This window comes from Diadema antillarum, unplaced genomic scaffold (assembly GCF_040938485.1).
Source record: "Diadema antillarum isolate AM-2024a unplaced genomic scaffold, OU_Dant_1.0 seq00000096_RagTag, whole genome shotgun sequence".
NCBI classification, from domain to species: Eukaryota; Metazoa; Echinodermata; class Echinoidea; order Diadematoida; family Diadematidae; genus Diadema; species Diadema antillarum.
Window position 1 is genome coordinate 794,649 of NW_027271185.1, and position 22,090 is coordinate 816,738.

At 43.0% G+C, this 22,090-nt stretch overlaps 2 protein-coding genes across 2 annotated transcripts in view; both read left to right on the forward strand.

Annotated features, from left to right (window-relative positions):
* The first annotated feature begins 1,629 nt into the window (after window positions 1–1,629).
* On the forward strand, window positions 1,630–10,727 carry LOC139726682 (scavenger receptor cysteine-rich domain-containing protein DMBT1-like). The gene is made up of 7 exons (XM_071637669.1): window positions 1,630–2,008; window positions 2,430–2,744; window positions 5,506–5,854; window positions 6,271–6,587; window positions 6,667–6,676; window positions 7,026–7,264; window positions 10,702–10,727. The coding sequence occupies exons 1-7, from the start codon at window positions 1,630–1,632 to the stop codon at window positions 10,725–10,727; spliced, it is 1,635 nt and encodes a 544-aa protein (XP_071493770.1).
* A 490-nt stretch (window positions 10,728–11,217) lies between these two features.
* Window positions 11,218–22,090, forward strand: part of LOC139726683 (scavenger receptor cysteine-rich domain-containing protein DMBT1-like) — a 57,646-nt gene continuing 46,773 nt past the window's right edge. The window contains exons 1-6 of the mRNA XM_071637670.1: window positions 11,218–11,329; window positions 17,881–17,999; window positions 18,421–18,672; window positions 19,909–20,177; window positions 20,657–20,989; window positions 21,408–21,708. Coding sequence (XP_071493771.1) covers window positions 11,218–11,329; window positions 17,881–17,999; window positions 18,421–18,672; window positions 19,909–20,177; window positions 20,657–20,989; window positions 21,408–21,708 — 1,386 coding nt within the window. The remainder of the gene's footprint in view (window positions 11,330–17,880; window positions 18,000–18,420; window positions 18,673–19,908; window positions 20,178–20,656; window positions 20,990–21,407; window positions 21,709–22,090) is intronic.

Below are 22,090 nucleotides of genomic sequence, written 5' to 3' on the forward strand. Positions count from 1 at the left end.
AGTCATTACTCCTGTCATGATCTTGAATTGACAGTGTAAGAAAACTTTAATGAACTTGTGAAAATTGCAGGAAGAGTCTGATCTGTGCTTGAATTTGCTGGCTCTTGAAGCTATTTTTTTCCTTGGATTAAATAATGCGTATCCAAGACGTAATGAGATGAGTATTATTGGGCTATTATCTCCACAGCATTACCGTCACCTAGTCCGTCGAGCGCCCCATTCGAGCTTCGGCTTGTCGGTGGTTCCAATAACAGAGAGGGCCGGGTGGAGGTTTATTACCAGGGTGCCTGGGGGACAATCTGTGATGACCATTGGGACAGTAATGACGCCGAGGTGGTTTGTAGGATGCTGGGCTATCCAGCTGCAGAACGGGCCATTGGTCAGGCTAGCTTCGGTCAAGGTGAAGGTCGAATAGTCCTTGACGATGTGCAGTGCCAGGGAAGTGAAGAGAGACTGGTAGATTGCCCACACAATGGATTATTTCAACACAACTGTGGACATCACGAGGATGCTGGCGTCTCATGTCGAGGTAAGGTGCAAAGCTTCCAGCAAGCTTTCTAGCTCTTACTTAGCTAAAGAAGCTTGTGTAATTAGGGAAGCAACCCCGTTATCGAGTATATTTGCTGGCTTTATTTGACCTTGTAGAGAGAGAAAGGATTTTGTGAGATTGTGGAAGAGCTGATGTTTGAATACATGCAAAAGCTTGCAAATATGTCAGTGATAAGTGGAAATTAGGCAGTCATTACTCCTGTAATGATCTTGAATTGACAGTGTAAGAAAACTTTAATGAACTTGTGAAAATTGCAGGAAGAGTCTGATCTGTGCTTGAATTTGCTGCCTCTTGAAGCTATTTCTTTCCTTGGATTAAATAATGCGTATCCAAGACGTAATGAGATGAGTATTATTGGGCTATTATCTCCACAGCATTACCGTCACCTAGTCCGTCGAGCGCCCCATTCCAGCTTCGGCTTGTCGGTGGTTCCAATAACAGAGAGGGCCGGGTGGAGGTTTATTACCAGGGTGCCTGGGGGACAATCTGTGATGACCATTGGGACAGTAATGACGCCGAGGTGGTTTGTAGGATGCTGGGCTATCCAGCTGCAGAACGGGCCATTGGTCAGGCTAGCTTCGGTCAAGGTGAAGGTCGAATAGTCCTTGACGATGTGCAGTGCCAGGGAAGTGAAGAGAGACTGGTAGATTGCCCACACAATGGATTCTTTCAACACAACTGTGGACATCACGAGGATGCTGGCGTCTCATGTCGAGGTAAGGTGCAAAGCTTCCAGCAAGCTTTCTAGCTCTTACTTAGCTAAAGAAGCTTTTGTAATTAGGGAAGCAACCCCGTTATCGAGTATATTTGCTGGCTTTATTTGACCTTGTAGAGAGAGAAAGGATTTTGTGAGATTGTGGAAGAGCTGATGTTTGAATACATGGAAAAGCTTGCAAATCTGATGTCAGTGATAAGTGGAAATTAGGCAGTCATTACTCCTGTCATGATCTTGAATTGACAGTGTCAAAAAACTTTGATGAACTTGTGAAAATTGCAGGAAGATTCTGATCTGTGCTTGAATTTGCTGTCTCTTGAAGCTGTTTCTTCCCTTGGATTAAAGAATGCGTATCCAAGACGTAATGAGATATTATTATTGGGCTATTATCTCCACAGCATTACCGTCACCTAGTCCGTCGAGCGCCCCATTCCAGCTTCGACTTGTCGGTGGTTCCAATAACAGAGAGGGCCGGGTGGAGGTTTATTACCAGGGTGCCTGGGGGACAATCTGTGATGACCATTGGGACAGCAATGACGCCGAGGTGGTTTGTAGGATGCTGGGCTATCCAGCTGCAGAACGGGCCATTGGTCAGGCTAGCTTCGGTCAAGGTGAAGGTCGAATAGTCCTTGACGATGTGCAGTGCCAGGGAAGTGAAGAGAGACTGGTAGATTGCCCACACAATGGATTCTTTCAACACAACTGTGGACATCACGAGGATGCTGGCGTCTCATGTCGAGGTAAGGTGCAAAGCTTCCAGCAAGCTTTCTAGCTCTTACTTAGCTAAAGAAGCTTGTGTAATTAGGGAAGCAACCCCGTTATCCAGTATATTTGCTGGCTTTATTCGACCTTGTAGAGAGAGAAAGGATTTTGTGAGATTGTGGAAGAGCTCATGTTTGAATACATGGAAAAGCTTGCAAATCTGATGTCAGTGATAAGTGGAAATTAGGCAGTCATTACTCCTGTCATGATCTTGAATTGACAGTGTCAAAAAACTTTGATGAACTTGTGAAAATTGCAGGAAGAGTCTGATCTGTGCTTGAATTTGCTGTCTCTTGAAGCTGTTTCTTTCCTTGGATTAAAGAATGCGTATCGAAGACGTAATGAGATAGTATTATTGGGCTATTATCTCCACAGCATTACCGTCACCTAGTCCGTCGAGCGCCCCATTCCAGCTTCGGCTTGTCGGTGGTTCCAATAACAGAGAGGGCCGGGTGGAGGTTTATTACCAGGGTGCCTGGGGGACAATCTGTGATGACCATTGGGACAGCAATGACGCCGAGGTGGTTTGTAGGATGCTGGGCTATCCAGCTGCAGAACGGGCCATTGGTCAGGCTAGCTTCGGTCAAGGTGAAGGTCGAATAGTCCTTGACGATGTGCAGTGCCAGGGAAGTGAAGAGAGACTGGTAGATTGCCCACACAATGGATTCTTTCAACACAACTGTGGACATCACGAGGATGCTGGCGTCTCATGTCGAGGTAAGGTGCAAGATTCCATTAATCTTTCAACCTCTTTCCTAGCTAAAGAAGCTTTTGTCAATAGTTAACACCTTTATAGATTTGATTGTGTTTTTAAACCTGTGGAATGATATATGGATTCAAGACACTGTAGAAGATATTTGAACGACGTTTATAATCACTTGTAAATTTATTCGTAGAGACAGTTTTAAAAATGAAAAGTTCTGAAGTTAACAGTACATAAACCTTTCTGATCAACCTATTTTATAAGAAAAGTAGGTGTATGAACTTTCCTTAAAATTTCTGTCATTTTTAAAATGTTTGTATCCAAGAATTGAAAATTGGAGTTTAAATAAGTTTCCGAAATACCTGGACTTCATGTACAGGCCAACCTATCACTGTGCAGCCAGTCACCCCGACAGAGGCACCAGAATCTCCTCCGCCAAGTACCCCGTTGAGGGTTCGACTTGTCGGTGGTCCAAGTAACAGAATTGGGCGTGTGGAGGTTCTCTATCGTGGCCGTTGGGGAACAGTCTGTGATGACCAGTGGGACCGCAGAGATGCAGCGGTTGTGTGCAGGATGCTTGGTTTTCCCGCTGCAATAAGAGCCGTTAGTGGCGCTCGCTTTGGTCGAGGCCAAGGTCGCATAGTCCTGGACAATGTGCAATGTCAGGGAAGAGAACAGGATTTGGCAGATTGTAGGCACAATGGATTCTTTCAACACAACTGTCGACATACCGAGGATGCTGGTGTGGTATGTGCAGGTGGGTTTTTATGCTGTATTTGATATAAAGGATATCAACGACAAACCTTCAATTCGAAATCTAATTACTCTGACAAACTAGAAAGTCAAAAGTAATGGCGTTGCTTCAGTTTATGAGTTCCTGCATAGGCGATATTTTTAGGTGACGAGAAGGTGAAAATATCGAAAAAGAAAGATGAATATATAAAATCGCAAAGACTTTTTATAAGAGAAGACAGATCTTGATAGATACCTCGAACGCATGATATTTATACCTGCGCAACCTAGTCAATACACCGCAGCAGGACATATGAAACTGATGATCCCTGCAGGAAGATTATTTCTTATACAATCCGAGACTGTCTAATATATGGCATATTAAACTAAACACGGCAATTTGAATTATCCTAAAGGTAAATTAGTGTATTAAATACAATTTGTTACAAAGACGGCAAAAAAGTGAGAATAATTGGGCTATTATCTCCACAGCATTACCGTCACCTAGTCCGTCGAGCGCCCCATTCCAGCTTCGGCTTGTCGGTGGTTCCAATAACAGAGAGGGCCGGGTGGAGGTTTATTACCAGGGTGCCTGGGGGACAATCTGTGATGACCAGTGGGACAGCAATGACGCCGAGGTGGTTTGTAGGATGCTGGGCTATCCAGCTGCAGAACGGGCCATTGGTCAAGCTAGCTTCGGTCAAGGTGAAGGTCGAATAGTCCTTGACAATGTGCAGTGCCAGGGAAGTGAAGAGAGACTGGTAGATTGCCCACACAATGGATTCTTTCAACACAACTGTGGACATCACGAGGACGCTGGCGTCTCATGTCGAGGTAAGGTGCAAGATTCCATTAATCTTTCAACCTCTTTCCTAGCTAAAGAAGCTTTTGTCAATAATTAACACCTTTATAGATTTGATTGTGTTTTTAAACCTGTAGAATGATATATGGATTCAAGACACTGTAGAAGATATTTGAACGACCTTTATAATCAGTTGTAGATTTATTCGTAGAGACAAATATAAAAATGAAAAGTTCTGAAGTTAACAGTACATAAACCTTTCTGTTCAACCTATTTTATAAGAAAAGTAGGTGTATGAACTTTCCTTAAAATTTCTGTCATTTTTAAAATGTTTGTATCTAAGAATTGAAAATTGGAGTTTAAATAAGTTTCCGAAATACCTGGACTTCATGTACAGGCCAACCTATCACTGTGCAGCCAGTCACCCCGACAGAGGCACCAGAATCTCCTCCGCCAAGTACCCTGTTGAGGGTTCGACTTGTCGGTGGTCCAAGTAACAGAATTGGGCGTGTGGAGGTTCTCTATCGTGGCCGTTGGGGAACAGTCTGTGATGACCAGTGGGACCGCAGAGATGCAGCGGTTGTGTGCAGAATGCTTGGTTTTCCCGCTGCAATAAGAGCCGTTAGTGGCGCTCGCTTTGGTCGAGGCCAAGGTCGCATAGTCCTGGACAATGTGCAATGTCAGGGAAGAGAACAGAATTTGGCAGATTGTAGGCACAATGGATTCTTTCAACACAACTGTCAACATACCGAGGATGCTGGTGTGGTATGTGCAGGTGGGTTTTTATACTGCATTTGATATAAAGGATATCAACGATAAACCTTCAATTCGAAATCTAATTACTCTGACAAACTAGAAAGTCCACAGTAATGGCGTTGCTTCAGTTTATGAGTTCCTGGATAGGCGATATTTTTAGGTGACGAGAAGGTGAAAATATCGAAAAAGAAAGATGAATAATAAAATCGCAAAGACTTTTTATAAGAGAAGACAGATCTTGATAGATACCTCGAACGCATGATATTTATACCTGCGCAACCTAGTCAATACACCGCAGCAGCACATATGACACTGATGATCCCTGCAGGAAGATTATTTCTTATACAATCCGAGACTGTCTAATATATGGCATATTAAACTAAACACGGCAATTTGAATTATCCTAAAGGTAAATTAGTGTATTAAATACAATTTGTTACAAAGACGGCAAAAAAGTGAGAATAATTGGGCTATTATCTCCACAGCATTACCGTCACCTAGTCCGTCGAGCGCCCCATTCCAGCTTCGGCTTGTCGGTGGTTCCAATAACAGAGAGGGCCGGGTGGAGGTTTATTACCAGGGTGCCTGGGGGACAATCTGTGATGACCAGTGGGACAGCAATGACGCCGAGGTGGTTTGTAGGATGCTGGGCTATCCAGCTGCAGAACGGGCCATTGGTCAGGCTAGCTTCGGTCAAGGTGAAGGTCGAATAGTCCTTGACAATGTACAGTGCCAGGGAAGTGAAGAGAGATTGGTAGATTGCCCACACAATGGATTCTTTCAACACAACTGTGGACATCATGAGGATGCCGGCGTCTCATGTCGAGGTAAGGTGCAAAGCTTCCAGCAAGCTTTCTAGCTCTTACTTAGCTAAAGAAGCTATTGTAATTAGGGAAGCAACCCCGTTATCCAGTATATTTGCTGGCTTTATTTGACCTTGTAGAGAGAGAAAGGATTTTGTGAGATTGTGGAAGAGCTGATGTTTGAATACATGGAAAAGTTTGCAAATCTGATGTCAGTGATAAGTGGAAATTAGGCAGTCATTACTCCTGTAATGATCTTGAATTGACAGTGTCAAAAAACTTTGATGAACTTGTGAAAATTGCAGGAAGAGTCTGATCTGTGCTTGAACTTGCTGTCTCTTGAAGCTATTTCTTTCCTTGGATTAAAGAATGCGTATCCAAGACGAGATGAGATGAGTTTTGTTGGGCTATCATCTTCACAGCATTACCGTCACCTAGTCCGTCGAGCGCCCCATTCCAGCTTCGGCTTGTCGGTGGTTCCAATGACAGAGAGGGCCGGGTGGAGGTTTATTACCAGGGTGCCTGGGGGACAATCTGTGATGACCAGTGGGACAGCAATGACGCCGAGGTGGTTTGTAGGATGCTGGGCTATCCAGCTGCAGAACGGGCCATTGGTCAGGCTAGCTTCGGTCAAGGTGAAGGTCGAATAGTCCTTGACAATGTGCAGTGCCAGGGAAGTGAAGAGAGACTGGTAGATTGCCCACACAATGGATTCTTTCAACACAACTGTGGACATCACGAGGACGCTGGCGTCTCATGTCGAGGTAAGGTGCAAGATTCCATTAATCTTTCAACCTCTTTCCTAGCTAAAGAAGCTTTTGTCAATAGTTAACACCTTTATAGATTTGATTGTGTTTTTAAACCTGTGGAATGATATATGGATTTAAGACACTGTAGAAGATATTTGAACGACCTTTATAATTAGTTGTAAATTTATTCGTAGAGACAATTTTAAAAATGAAAAGTTCTGAAGTTAACAGTACATAAACCTTTCTGTTCAACCTATTTTATAAGAAAAGTAGGTGTATGAACTTTCCTTAAAATTTCTGTCATTTTTAAAATGTTTGTATCTAAGAATTGAAAATTGGAGTTTAAATAAGTTTCCGAAATACCTGGACTTCATGTACAGGCCAACCTATCACTGTGCAGCCAGTCACCCCGACAGAGGCACCAGAATCTCCTCCGCCAAGTACCCTGTTGAGGGTTCGACTTGTCGGTGGTCCAAGTAACAGAATTGGGCGTGTGGAGGTTCTCTATCGTGGCCGTTGGGGAACAGTCTGTGATGACCAGTGGGACCGCAGAGATGCAGCGGTTGTGTGCAGGATGCTTGGTTTTCCCGCTGCAATAAGAGCCGTTAGTGGCGCTCGCTTTGGTCGAGGCCAAGGTCGCATAGTCCTGGACAATGTGCAATGTCAGGGAAGAGAACAGAATTTGGCAGATTGTAGGCACAATGGATTCTTTCAACACAACTGTCAACATACCGAGGATGCTGGTGTGGTATGTGCAGGTGGGTTTTTATACTGCATTTGATATAAAGGATATCAACGATAAACCTTCAATTCGAAATCTAATTACTCTGACAAACTAGAAAGTCCAAAGTAATGGCGTTGCTTCAGTTTATGAGTTCCTGGATAGGCGATATTTTTAGGTGACGAGAAGGTGAAAATATCGAAAAAGAAAGATAAATATACAAAATCGCAAAGACTTTTTATAAGAGAAGACAGATCTTGATAGATACCTCGAACGCATGATATTTATACCTGCGCAACCTAGTCAATACACCGCAGTAGCACATATGACACTGATGATCCCTGCAGGAAGATTATTTCTTATACAATCCGAGACTGTCTAATATATGGCATATTAAACTAAACACGGCAATTTGAATTATCCTAAAGGTAAATTAGTGTATTAAATACAATTTGTTACAAAGACGGCAAAAAAGTGAGAATAATTGGGCTATTATCTCCACAGCATTACCGTCACCTAGTCCGTCGAGCGCCCCATTCCAGCTTCGGCTTGTCGGTGGTTCCAATAACAGAGAGGGCCGGGTGGAGGTTTATTACCAGGGTGCCTGGGGGACAATCTGTGATGACCAGTGGGACAGCAATGACGCCGAGGTGGTTTGTAGGATGCTGGGCTATCCAGCTGCAGAACGGGCCATTGGTCAGGCTAGCTTCGGTCAAGGTGAAGGTCGAATAGTCCTTGACAATGTGCAGTGCCAGGGAAGTGAAGAGAGACTGGTAGATTGCCCACACAATGGATTCTTTCAACACAACTGTGGACATCACGAGGACGCTGGCGTCTCATGTCGAGGTAAGGTGCAAGATTCCATTAATCTTTCAACCTCTTTCCTAGCTAAAGAAGCTTTTGTCAATAATTAACACCTTTATAGATTTGATTGTGTTTTTAAACCTGTAGAATGATATATGGATTCAAGACACTGTAGAAGATATTTGAACGACCTTTATAATCAGTTGTAAATTTATTCGTAGAGACAAATATAAAAATGAAAAGTTCTGAAGTTAACAGTACATAAACCTTTCTGTTCAACCTATTTTATAAGAAAAGTAGGTGTATGAACTTTCCTTAAAATTTCTGTCATTTTTTAAATGTTTGTATCTAAGAATTGAAAATTGGAGTTTAAATAAGTTTCCGAAATACCTGGACTTCATGTACAGGCCAACCTATCACTGTGCAGCCAGTCACCCCGACAGAGGCACCAGAATCTCCTCCGCCAAGTACCCTGTTGAGGGTTCGACTTGTCGGTGGTCCAAGTAACAGAATTGGGCGTGTGGAGGTTCTCTATCGTGGCCGTTGGGGAACAGTCTGTGATGACCAGTGGGACCGCAGAGATGCAGCGGTTGTGTGCAGAATGCTTGGTTTTCCCGCTGCAATAAGAGCCGTTAGTGGCGCTCGCTTTGGTCGAGGCCAAGGTCGCATAGTCCTGGACAATGTGCAATGTCAGGGAAGAGAACAGAATTTGGCAGATTGTAGGCACAATGGATTCTTTCAACACAACTGTCAACATACCGAGGATGCTGGTGTGGTATGTGCAGGTGGGTTTTTATACTGCATTTGATATAAAGGATATCAACGATAAACCTTCAATTCGAAATCTAATTACTCTGACAAACTAGAAAGTCCAAAGTAATGGCGTTGCTTCAGTTTATGAGTTCCTGGATAGGCGATATTTTTTAGGTGACGAGAAGGTGAAAATATCGACAAAGAAAGATAAATATATAAAATCGCAAAGGCTTTTTATAAGAGAAGACAGATCTTGATAGATACCTCGAACGCATGATATTTATACCTGCGCAACCTAGTCAATACACCGCAGTAGCACATATGACACTGATGATCCCTGCAGGAAGATTATTTCTTATACAATCCGAGACTGTCTAATATATGGCATATTAAACTAAACACGGCAATTTGAATTATCCTAAAGGTAAATTAGTGTATTATATACAATTTGTTACAAAGACGGCAAAAAAGTGAGAATAATTGGGCTATTATCTCCACAGCATTACCGTCACCTAGTCCGTCGAGCGCCCCATTCCAGCTTCGGCTTGTCGGTGGTTCCAATAACAGAGAGGGCCGGGTGGAGGTTTATTACCAGGGTGCCTGGGGGACAATCTGTGATGACCAGTGGGACAGCAATGACGCCGAGGTGGTTTGTAGGATGCTGGGCTATCCAGCTGCAGAACGGGCCATTGGTCAGGCTAGCTTCGGTCAAGGTGAAGGTCGAATAGTCCTTGACAATGTGCAGTGCCAGGGAAGTGAAGAGAGACTGGTAGATTGCCCACACAATGGATTCTTTCAACACAACTGTGGACATCACGAGGACGCTGGCGTCTCATGTCGAGGTAAGGTGCAAGATTCCATTAATCTTTCAACCTCTTTCCTAGCTAAAGAAGCTTTTGTCAATAATTAACACCTTTATAGATTTGATTGTGTTTTTAAACCTGTAGAATGATATATGGATTCAAGACACTGTAGAAGATATTTGAACGACCTTTATAATCAGTTGTAAATTTATTCGTAGAGACAAATATAAAAATGAAAAGTTCTGAAGTTAACAGTACATAAACCTTTCTGTTCAACCTATTTTATAAGAAAAGTAGGTGTATGAACTTTCCTTAAAATTTCTGTCATTTTTTAAATGTTTGTATCTAAGAATTGAAAATTGGAGTTTAAATAAGTTTCCGAAATACCTGGACTTCATGTACAGGCCAACCTATCACTGTGCAGCCAGTCACCCCGACAGAGGCACCAGAATCTCCTCCGCCAAGTACCCTGTTGAGGGTTCGACTTGTCGGTGGTCCAAGTAACAGAATTGGGCGTGTGGAGGTTCTCTATCGTGGCCGTTGGGGAACAGTCTGTGATGACCAGTGGGACCGCAGAGATGCAGCGGTTGTGTGCAGAATGCTTGGTTTTCCCGCTGCAATAAGAGCCGTTAGTGGCGCTCGCTTTGGTCGAGGCCAAGGTCGCATAGTCCTGGACAATGTGCAATGTCAGGGAAGAGAACAGAATTTGGCAGATTGTAGGCACAATGGATTCTTTCAACACAACTGTCAACATACCGAGGATGCTGGTGTGGTATGTGCAGGTGGGTTTTTATACTGCATTTGATATAAAGGATATCAACGATAAACCTTCAATTCGAAATCTAATTACTCTGACAAACTAGAAAGTCCAAAGTAATGGCGTTGCTTCAGTTTATGAGTTCCTGGATAGGCGATATTTTTAGGTGACGAGAAGGTGAAAATATCGAAAAAGAAAGATGAATATATAACATCGCAAAGACGTTTTATAAGAGAAGACAGATCTTGATAGATACCTCGAACACATGATATTTATACCTGCGCAACCTAGTCAATACACCGCAGCAGCACATATGACACTGATGATCCCTGCAGGAAGATTATTTCTTGTACAATCCGAGACTGTCTAATATATGGCATATTAAACTAAACACGGCAATTTGAATTATCCTAAAGGTAAATTAGTGTATTAAATACAATTTGTTACAAAGACGTCAAAAAAGTGAGAATAATTGGGCTATTATCTCCACAGCATTACCGTCACCTAGTCCGTCGAGCGCCCCATTCCAGCTTCGGCTTGTCGGTGGTTCCAATAACAGAGAGGGCCGGGTGGAGGTTTATTACCAGGGTGCCTGGGGGACAATCTGTGATGACCAGTGGGACAGCAATGACGCCGAGGTGGTTTGTAGGATGCTGGGCTATCCAGCTGCAGAACGGGCCATTGGTCAGGCTAGCTTCGGTCAAGGTGAAGGTCGAATAGTCCTTGACAATGTGCAGTGCCAGGGAAGTGAAGAGAGACTGGTAGATTGCCCACACAATGGATTCTTTCAACACAACTGTGGACATCATGAGGATGCTGGCGTCTCATGTCGAGGTAAGGTGCAAAGCTTCCAGCAAGCTTTCTAGCTCTTACTTAGCTAAAGAAGCTATTGTAATTAGGGAAGCAACCCTGTTATCCAGTATATTTGCTGGCTTTATTTGACCTTGTAGAGAGAGAAAGGGTTTTGTGAGATTGTGGAAGAGCTGATGTTTGAATACATGGAAAAGTTTGCAAATCTGATGTCAGTGATAAGTGGAAATTAGGCAGTCATTACTCCTGTAATGATCTTGAATTGACAGTGTCAAAAAACTTTGATGAACTTGTGAAAATTGCAGGAAGAGTCTGATCTGTGCTTGAACTTGCTGTCTCTTGAAGCTATTTCTTTCCTTGGATTAAAGAATGCGTATCCAAGACGAGATGAGATGAGTTTTGTTGGGCTATCATCTTCACAGCATTACCGTCACCTAGTCCGTCGAGCGCCCCATTCCAGCTTCGGCTTGTCGGTGGTTCCAATGACAGAGAGGGCCGGGTGGAGGTTTATTACCAGGGTGCCTGGGGGACAATCTGTGATGACCAGTGGGACAGCAATGACGCCGAGGTGGTTTGTAGGATGCTGGGCTATCCAGCTGCAGAACGGGCCATTGGTCAGGCTAGCTTCGGTCAAGGTGAAGGTCGAATAGTCCTTGACAATGTGCAGTGCCAGGGAAGTGAAGAGAGACTGGTAGATTGCCCACACAATGGATTCTTTCAACACAACTGTGGACATCACGAGGACGCTGGCGTCTCATGTCGAGGTAAGGTGCAAGATTCCATTAATCTTTCAACCTCTTTCCTAGCTAAAGAAGCTTCTGTCAATAGTTAACACCTTTATAGATTTGATTGTGTTTTTAAACCTGTGGAATGATATATGGATTCAAGACACTGTAGAAGATATTTGAACGACCTTTATAATTAGTTGTAAATTTATTCGTAGAGACAATTTTAAAAATGAAAAGTTCTGAAGTTAACAGTACATAAACCTATCTGTTCAACCTATTTTATAAGAAAAGTAGGTGTATGAACTTTCCTTAAAATTTCTGTCATTTTTAAAATGTTTGTATCTAAGAATTGAAAATTGGAGTTTAAATAAGTTTCCGAAATACCTGGACTTCATGTACAGGCCAACCTATCACTGTGCAGCCAGTCACCCCGACAGAGGCACCAGAATCTCCTCCGCCAAGTATCCTGTTGAGGGTTCGACTTGTCGGTGGTCCAAGTAACAGAATTGGGCGTGTGGAGGTTCTCTATCGTGGCCGTTGGGGAACAGTCTGTGATGACCAGTGGGACCGCAGAGATGCAGCGGTTGTGTGCAGGATGCTTGGTTTTCCCGCTGCAATAAGAGCCGTTAGTGGCGCTCGCTTTGGTCGAGGCCAAGGTCGCATAGTCCTGGACAATGTGCAATGTCAGGGAAGAGAACAGAATTTGGCAGATTGTAGGCACAATGGATTCTTTCAACACAACTGTCAACATACCGAGGATGCTGGTGTGGTATGTGCAGGTGGGTTTTTATACTGCATTTGATATGAAGGATATCAACGATAAACCTTCAATTCGAAATCTAATTACTCTGACAAACTAGAAAGTCCAAAGTAATGGCGTTGCTTCAGTTTATGAGTTCCTGGATAGGCGATATTTTTAGGTGACGAGAAGGTGAAAATATCGAAAAAGAAAGATGAATATATAAAATCGCAAAGACTTTTTATAAGAGAAGACAGATCTTGATAGATACCTCGAACGCATGATATTTATACCTGCGCAACCTAGTCAATACACCGCAGCAGCACATATGACACTGATGATCCCTGCAGGAAGATTATTTCTTATACAATCCGAGACTGTCTAATATATGGCATATTAAACTAAACACGGCAATTTGAATTATCCTAAAGGTAAATTAGTGTATTAAATACAATTTGTTACAAAGACGTCAAAAAAGTGAGAATAATTGGGCTATTATCTCCACAGCATTACCGTCACCTAGTCCGTCGAGCGCCCCATTCCAGCTTCGGCTTGTCGGTGGTTCCAATAACAGAGAGGGCCGGGTGGAGGTTTATTACCAGGGTGCCTGGGGGACAATCTGTGATGACCAGTGGGACAGCAATGACGCCGAGGTGGTTTGTAGGATGCTGGGCTATCCAGCTGCAGAACGGGCCATTGGTCAGGCTAGCTTCGGTCAAGGTGAAGGTCGAATAGTCCTTGACAATGTGCAGTGCCAGGGAAGTGAAGAGAGACTGGTAGATTGCCCACACAATGGATTCTTTCAACACAACTGTGGACATCACGAGGATGCTGGCGTCTCATGTCGAGGTAAGGTGCAAAGCTTCCAGCAAGCTTTCTAGCTCTTACTTAGCTAAAGAATCTTGTGTAATTAGGGAAGCAACCCCGTTATCCAGTATACTTGCTGGCTTTATTTGACCTTGTAGAGAGAGAAAGGGTTTTGTGAGATTGTGGAAGAGCTGATGTTTGAATACATGGAAAAGCTTGCAAATCTGATGTCAGTGATAAGTGGAAATTAGGCAGTCATTACTCCTGTAATGATCTTGAATTGACAGTGTCAAAAAACTTTGATGAACTTGTGAAAATTGCAGGAAGAGTCTGATCTGTGCTTCAACTTGCTGTCTCTTGAAGCTATTTCTTTCCTTGGATTAAAGAATGTGTATCCAAGACGTGATGAGATGAGTTTTGTTGGGCTATCATCTTCACAGCATTACCGTCACCTAGTCCGTCGAGCGCCCCATTCCAGCTTCGGCTTGTCGGTGGTTCCAATGACAGAGAGGGCCGGGTGGAGGTTTATTACCAGGGTGCCTGGGGGACAATCTGTGATGACCAGTGGGACAGCAATGACGCCGAGGTGGTTTGTAGGATGCTGGGCTATCCAGCTGCAGAACGGGCCATTGGTCAGGCTAGCTTCGGTCAAGGTGAAGGTCGAATAGTCCTTGACAATGTGCAGTGCCAGGGAAGTGAAGAGAGACTGGTAGATTGCCCACACAATGGATTCTTTCAACACAACTGTGGACATCACGAGGACGCTGGCGTCTCATGTCGAGGTAAGGTGCAAGATTCCATTAATCTTTCAACCTCTTTCCTAGCTAAAGAAGCTTTTGTCAATAGTTAACACCTTTATAGATTTGATTGTGTTTTTAAACCTGTGGAATGATATATGGATTCAAGACACTGTAGAAGATATTTGAACGACCTTTATAATCAGTTGTAAATTTATTCGTAGAGACAATTTTTAAAGACACCCAGTCGCGAGGACACATGGACATATTTCAGCCGCGGGCGGCAGCACGTAAACTCGCTTCCGAAGTTGCTACGAAGCGAAATGTGTGTGTGCGCAAGACATCCCTAAAGCAATGTATCGCGCTATAGTATCTCGATTGCTCGCGATCGCTTGCTGAGCGCGGGACAGTACGTTTTGTGTAATGTGAGTGATGTTCGCATGAGCTACTAGTAGCTACAATGTAGCTGCGTATACTTCGTACGACTACGCATTCTCTTCATCGCATCGTCGATCGTCGTCACTCGTCAACTATACTGTAATCATCAGATCAGATCAGATTAGTGAGTGCAGACCACATTATAATAGATAGGGTGGCCATCATGGACGATGACACATCGTCATGGGTAGCGGATATTACCGCCGAGTTGTCTATTCTGAACGCGGACGATTGGGTCGGAGACCCTGCCTGTATCATGTACTTGCCCTGGCGTGTGTACATAAATTCAGGACGGGGAAGCGACTGTGCCCGTGCAGGGCCAACGGCCAACGGCCACAGTTGCACTGCACATTTATGCAGTATTTTTGTACTCTTCATTGTTTTACTAACTAATATGAAGAAGGTGAGCGTTGTATCACCTGCCTGGAATATACTATATGTAAGAAGCAATGCCGAAACCCTTTCATTTGACTAGGTAAACTCACAGTTATAATTCTGTCAGCTTAGCCTGGTGTGAATAATCTTTAAAAAAAAGACACACACACACACAAAGTGAACATTTTAAAACTCATAGATAAGTACATGACAAATAAGATGTAATGCCTTCTTCAGACAGGAGCATAAAGAAATTATTGTCTATCTCCCTCTTACACAAACAAACAGAACACTATTGTCTCAACAATACAGTGTGAAGGATAACCATTATAAATAAACCTATCACAGGTATCAGTATTTGAGGTTATGTGTGAAAAATGCCCTACAAATTAATGAAAATCGCGGACAGTAGACTTTTGTCCATAGTCAACTCAGTGTAACATCGCAAAGCCATTGTAATGGGTTAGCTTTCTACCAAACACTGATTAAAATACCAATCAGAGGCGTACCTTTGATCAACAAATAAGGGATGTGCCACGGATACCAATTAATGGTACTTGATGAAGCTCATACCTGTACATATTAGCATGTTACAAACTGATAGGTTCATATTGCCCCTTGACCTATGACCAATATCTGTATTAGAATTAAAACAATGGATTCTTATGAACTGTTGTTCATCAACAACTTCCACACCAATCAACATCCCTATTAGACACTCCTATATGAAGATGTGAAGGTAAATAAAACTGTAACTTTCACGTACAAGGGTATTGTACGTACACTACTGTAACTCTGTAGTTACTACCACTGACCTGACACTGTCGGTGTAACCAAACTTTAACGAATTTCAACTGTAAAGGATCAATTTTTTTTTCTTCAGAATTTACATTTCAACATACTTGTAGAAATTCACATGAAAAGATGTACACTTCACTGGATCACTTGAATTTGGTTTCAAATTATTGGACCAAATGCATTGGAAGTTTGACTATAAATGCAACATAGATGCCTGAAACTTTTGCCAAGCTTATGAAAATTACAATCTTTATCAAAATTCCTTAACCAAACTTCAAATGTAGGGCCCCTAAATATGATGAAAGAGGAGACTTTGCTATACAGTTAAATCAATGGGGACAAACAGTATTTGAATCGCAGCCATGAAATCTGGCTATGCAAATTTAACCTGGATTGTTGACGCTAGCTGCTCAGGAAAGTGACCTCTCTGTATCTATCTAGATTCTACATTTGCACATGAAATACTTTAAATTCTCAATACTGTGATGACAAAAAACTTACCACTACTTGCGATTCCCTGACTAATGACATTTGCTGCCTACTGCTGGGTCAGTTTTTAAGAAGCGATAAACTGACCCAGCAAATGTCATTTCGATTACGGCGTTATCATAATTTGACATAAATGAGAACTTAGAGAAGTTTTTCGCGGAATTATACATAGAAAAATAGGCCTACTTGTCGATGAAACGCAAAGGCCCTAGCAGTTAAAGATAGATTAGAAAAAGTCATTCCACTTCAATCATTGATTCATGTAATAGACTTCTAACGTTACTTACACATCATCTGGATCTGGATTCCTTGAAGTTGTTGACTTGGTCAGCTGGGGTTGCTTGACTGGCGTAAGCCGTGGCATTACAATTCCACCGTGCATGCCGTAACACGAATTTGCACATTCTAAATTCCTGCAAAACTGTTCATGCAACTCCAGCAAGTGGAAAGCAAATTTTTCATCGGCACGCTGACGCTGAAGCTTCCCCCTCTGCCACTGGTATCTATACTTGTCCTAAGCAGGGAGGTGAGAGGAAACCTCCCTGTCCTAAGCATGCTAAGAACACGTCTCTCTGCGTTCTCCACTCGTCGATAGCGTCAAACAAGTAGATACGTTTTACTCGAGTTGGACGGCTGTTTTGATCTCCATTGTGAGGTTTCATTACTAAACCAAAGCCAAGGCTAATCCGAAACAGTACACGCATACCACACACATTATTGATATTGACATACCGGTACCGACGACTTTATACCAACTTTGTTATGTTCCGATCCGGCCCAACATACTGTAACACAGCTGACGCAGCAGACAATTGCCAATGAGATCAAAACAACCCGCCATATGGCCATGAGCATTGCAACTTGCTATAGAGTACATGAAGTTTAGAGTTTTAATATTTCTTCATCAAAGCATATTTATAAATACCAAATATTAAACAACGTAATATATGAATGATTTAAAATATCGTCATATAATATTTTCAGACATTTTAAAATATTATTGCTTAGATTGCTGAAATTGGCACCATAGTGCAAATAAACAGAGACTGCAGCCACCCAGATACGTACGTACGTACACCACACAGCTCTACTGTTGTGTCGCGACGGGGACCCGTAGGAGAGATTTTCATGCACATGGCTGTTGTGCGGTTTTGTGCGTGCACCCATTCGGCCCCATTCGGTAGGTATTCGGGCGTCCATGTTGAAATTACAGTGGACGGCTCGCACGGCTCTCGTGCCCCATCTGGTTTTCGCTGGTGCGCTGCGTAGCGGCGTGTTCGGCATTCGGTACGTACGGGGGTACAATAACGGGAGGAGCAGCTTGTCGTGCTTTTCTACTGAGCTGCGAATCGCCTGCGACGACCGATTGCCTTTAACATGAAAAGTTCTGAAGTTAACAGTACATAAATCTATCTGTTCAACCTATTTTATAAGAAAAGTAGGTGTATGAACTTTCCTTAAAATTTCTGTCATTTTTAAAATGTTTGTATCTAAGAATTGAAAATTGGAGTTTAAATAAGTTTCCGAAATACCTGGACTTCATGTACAGGCCAACCTATCACTGTGCAGCCAGTCACCCCGACAGAGGCACCAGAATCTCCTCCGCCAGGTACCCTGTTGAGGGTTCGACTTGTCGGTGGTCCAAGTAACAGAATTGGGCGTGTGGAGGTTCTCTATCGTGGCCGTTGGGGAACAGTCGAAATAAAATATCGAAAAAGAAAGATGAATATATAAAATCGCAAAGACTTTTTATAAGAGGAGACAGATCTTGATAGATACCTCGAACGCATGATATTTATACCTGCGCAACCTAGTCAATACACCGCAGCAGCACATATGACACTGATGATCCCTGCAGGAAGATTATTTCTTATACAATGCGAGACTGTCTAATATATGGCATATTAAACTAAACACGGCAATTCGAATTATCCTAAAGGTAAATTAGTGTATTAAATACAATTTGTTACAAAGACGGCAAAAAAGTGAGAATAATTGGGCTATTATCTCCACAGCATTACCGTCACCTAGTCCGTCGAGCGCCCCATTCCAGCTTCGGCTTGTCGGTGGTTCCAATAACAGAGAGGGCCGGGTGGAGGTTTATTACCAGGGTGCCTGGGGGACAATCTGTGATGACCAGTGGGACAGCAATGACGCCGAGGTGGTTTGTAGGATGCTGGGCTATCCAGCTGCAGAACGGGCCATTGGTCAGGCTAGCTTCGGTCAAGGTGAAGGTCGAATAGTCCTTGACGATGTGCAGTGCCAGGGAAGTGAAGAGAGACTGGTAGATTGCCCACACAATGGATTCTTTCAACACAACTGTGGACATCACGAGGATGCTGGCGTCTCATGTCGAGGTAAGGTGCAAAGCTTCCAGCAAGCTTTCTAGCTCTTACTTAGCTAAAGAAGCTTGTGTAATTATAGGGAAGCAACCCCGTTATCCAGTATATTTGCTGGCTTTATTTGACCTTGTAGAGAGAGAAAGGATTTTGTGAGATTGTGGACGAGCTGATGTTTGAATACATGGAAAAGCTTGCAAATCTGATGTCAGTGATAAGTGGAAATTAGGCAGTCATTACTCCTGTAATGATCTTGAATTGACAGTGTCAAAAAACTTTGATGAACTTGTGAAAATTGCAGGAAGAGTCTGATCTGTGCTTGAACTTGCTGTCTCTTGAAGCTATTTCTTTCCTTGGATTAAAGAATGCGTATCCAAGACGTGATGAGATGAGTTTTGTTGGGCTATCATCTTCACAGCATTACCGTCACCTAGTCCGTCGAGCGCCCCATTCCAGCTTCGGCTTGTCGGTGGTTCCAATGACAGAGAGGGCCGGGTGGAGGTTTATTACCAGGGTGCCTGGGGGACAATCTGTGATGACCAGTGGGACAGCAATGACGCCGAGGTGGTTTGTAGGATGCTGGGCTATTCAGCTGCAGAACGGGCCATTGGTCAGGCTAGCTTCGGTCAAGGTGAAGGTCGAATAGTCCTTGACAATGTGCAGTGCCAGGGAAGTGAAGAGAGACTGGTAGATTGCCCACACAATGGATTCTTTCAACACAACTGTGGACATCACGAGGACGCTGGCGTCTCATGTCGAGGTAAGGTGCAAGATTCCATTAATCTTTCAACCTCTTTCCTAGCTAAAGAAGCTTTTGTCAATAGTTAACACCTTTATAGATTTGATTGTGTTTTTAAACCTGTGGAATGATATATGGATTCAAGACACTGTAGAAGATATTTGAACGACCTTTATAATCAGTTGTAAATTTATTCGTAGAGATAATTTTTAACATGAAAAGTTCTGAAGTTAACAGTACATAAACCTATCTGTTCAACCTATTTTATAAGAAAAGTAGGTGTATGAACTTTCCTTAAAATTTCTGTCATTTTTAAAATGTTTGTATCTAAGAATTGAAAATTGGAGTTTAAATAAGTTTCCGAAATACCTGGACTTCATGTACAGGCCAACCTATCACTGTGCAGCCAGTCACCCCGACAGAGGCACCAGAATCTCCTCCGCCAAGTACCCTGTTGAGGGTTCGACTTGTCGGTGGTCCAAGTAACAGAATTGGGCGTGTGGAGGTTCTCTATCGTGGCCGTTGGGGAACAGTCTGTGATGACCAGTGGGACCGCAGAGATGCAGCGGTTGTGTGCAGAATGCTTGGTTTTCCCGCTGCAATAAGAGCCGTTAGTGGCGCTCGCTTTGGTCGAGGCCAAGGTCTCATAGTCCTGGACAATGTGCAATGTCAGGGAAGAGAACAGAATTTGGCAGATTGTAGGCACAATGGATTCTTTCAACACAACTGTCAACATACCGAGGATGCTGGTGTGGTATGTGCAGGTGGGTTTTTATACTGCATTTGATATAAAGGATATCAACGATAAACCTTCAATTCGAAATCTAATTACTCTGACAAACTAGAAAGTCCAAAGTAATGGCGTTGCTTCAGTTTATGAGTTCCTGGATAGGCGATATTTTTAGGTGACGAGAAGGTGAACATATCGACAAAGAAAGATGAATATATAAAATCGCAAAGGCTTTTTATAAGAGAAGACAGATCTTGATAGATACCTCGAACGCATGATATTTATACCTGCGCAACCTAGTCAATACACCGCAGTAGCACATATGACACTGATGATCCCTGCAGGAAGATTATTTCTTATACAATCCGAGACTGTCTAATATATGGCATATTAAACTAAACACGGCAATTTGAATTATCCTAAAGGTAAATTAGTGTATTAAATACAATTTGTTACAAAGACGGCAAAAAAGTGAGAATAATTGGGCTATTATCTCCACAGCAATACCGTCACCTAGTCCGTCGAGCGCCCCATTCCAGCTTCGGCTTGTCGGTGGTTCCAATGACAGAGAGGGCCGGGTGGAGGTTTATTACCAGGGTGCCTGGGGGACAATCTGTGATGACCAGTGGGACAGCAATGACGCCGAGGTGGTTTGTAGGATGCTGGGCTATCCAGCTGCAGAACGGGCCATTGGTCAGGCTAGCTTCGGTCAAGGTGAAGGTCGAATAGTCCTTGACAATGTACAGTGCCAGGGAAGTGAAGAGAGACTGGTAGATTGCCCACACAATGGATTCTTTCAACACAACTGTGGACATCACGAGGATGCTGGCGTCTCATGTCGAGGTAAGGTGCAAAGCTTCCAGCAAGCTTTCTAGCTCTTACTTAGCTAAAGAAGCTTGTGTAATTATAGGGAAGCAACCCCGTTATCCAGTATATTTGCTGGCTTTATTTGACCTTGTAGAGAGAGAAAGGATTTTGTGAGATTGTGGACGAGCAGATGTTTGAATACATGGAAAAGCTTGCAAATCTGATGTCAGTGATAAGTGGAAATTAGGCAGTCATTACTCCTGTAATGATCTTGAATTGACAGTGTCAAAAAACTTTGATGAACTTGTGAAAATTGCAGGAAGAGTCTGATCTGTGCTTAAACTTGCTGTCTCTTGAAGCTATTTCTTTCCTTGGATTAAAGAATGCGTATCCAAGACGTGATGAGATGAGTTTTGTTGGGCTATCATCTTCACAGCATTACCGTCACCTAGTCCGTCGAGCGCCCCATTCCAGCTTCGGCTTGTCGGTGGTTCCAATGACAGAGAGGGCCGGGTGGAGGTTTATTACCAGGGTGCCTGGGGGACAATCTGTGATGACCAGTGGGACAGCAATGACGCCGAGGTGGTTTGTAGGATGCTGGGCTATCCAGCTGCAGAACGGGCCATTGGTCAGGCTAGCTTCGGTCAAGGTGAAGGTCGAATAGTCCTTGACAATGTGCAGTGCCAGGGAAGTGAAGAGAGACTGGTAGATTGCCCACACAATGGATTCTTTCAACACAACTGTGGACATCACGAGGACGCTGGCGTCTCATGTCGAGGTAAGGTGCAAGATTCCATTAATCTTTCAACCTCTTTCCTAGCTAAAGAAGCTTTTGTCAATAGTTAACACCTTTATAGATTTGATTGTGTTTTTAAACCTGTGGAATGATATATGGATTCAAGACACTGTAGAAGATATTTGAACGACCTTTATAATCAGTTGTAAATTTATTCGTAGAGACAATTTTTAACATGAAAAGTTCTGAAGTTAACAGTACATAAACCTATCTGTTCAACCTATTTTATAAGAAAAGTAGGTGTATGAACTTTCCTTAAAATTTCTGTCATTTTTAAAATGTTTGTATCTAAGAATTGAAAATTGGAGTTTAAATAAGTTTCCGAAATACCTGGACTTCATGTACAGG

What these genes read in the sequence shown, in the direction of transcription:
- LOC139726682 (XM_071637669.1), top strand. Translation starts at nt 1,630, where the DNA reads ATGAGATATTATTATTGGGCTATTATCTCCACAGCATTACCGTCACCT. An exon ending in TGCTGGCGTCTCATGTCGAG is followed by an intron (nt 2,745 to 5,505) that starts GTAAGGTGCAAG and finishes TTATCTCCACAG; the next exon opens with CATTACCGTCACCTAGTCCG. An exon ending in AGAACAGAATTTGGCAGATT is followed by an intron (nt 7,265 to 10,701) that starts GTAGGCACAATG and finishes TGCGCAACCTAG; the next exon opens with TCAATACACCGCAGCAGCAC.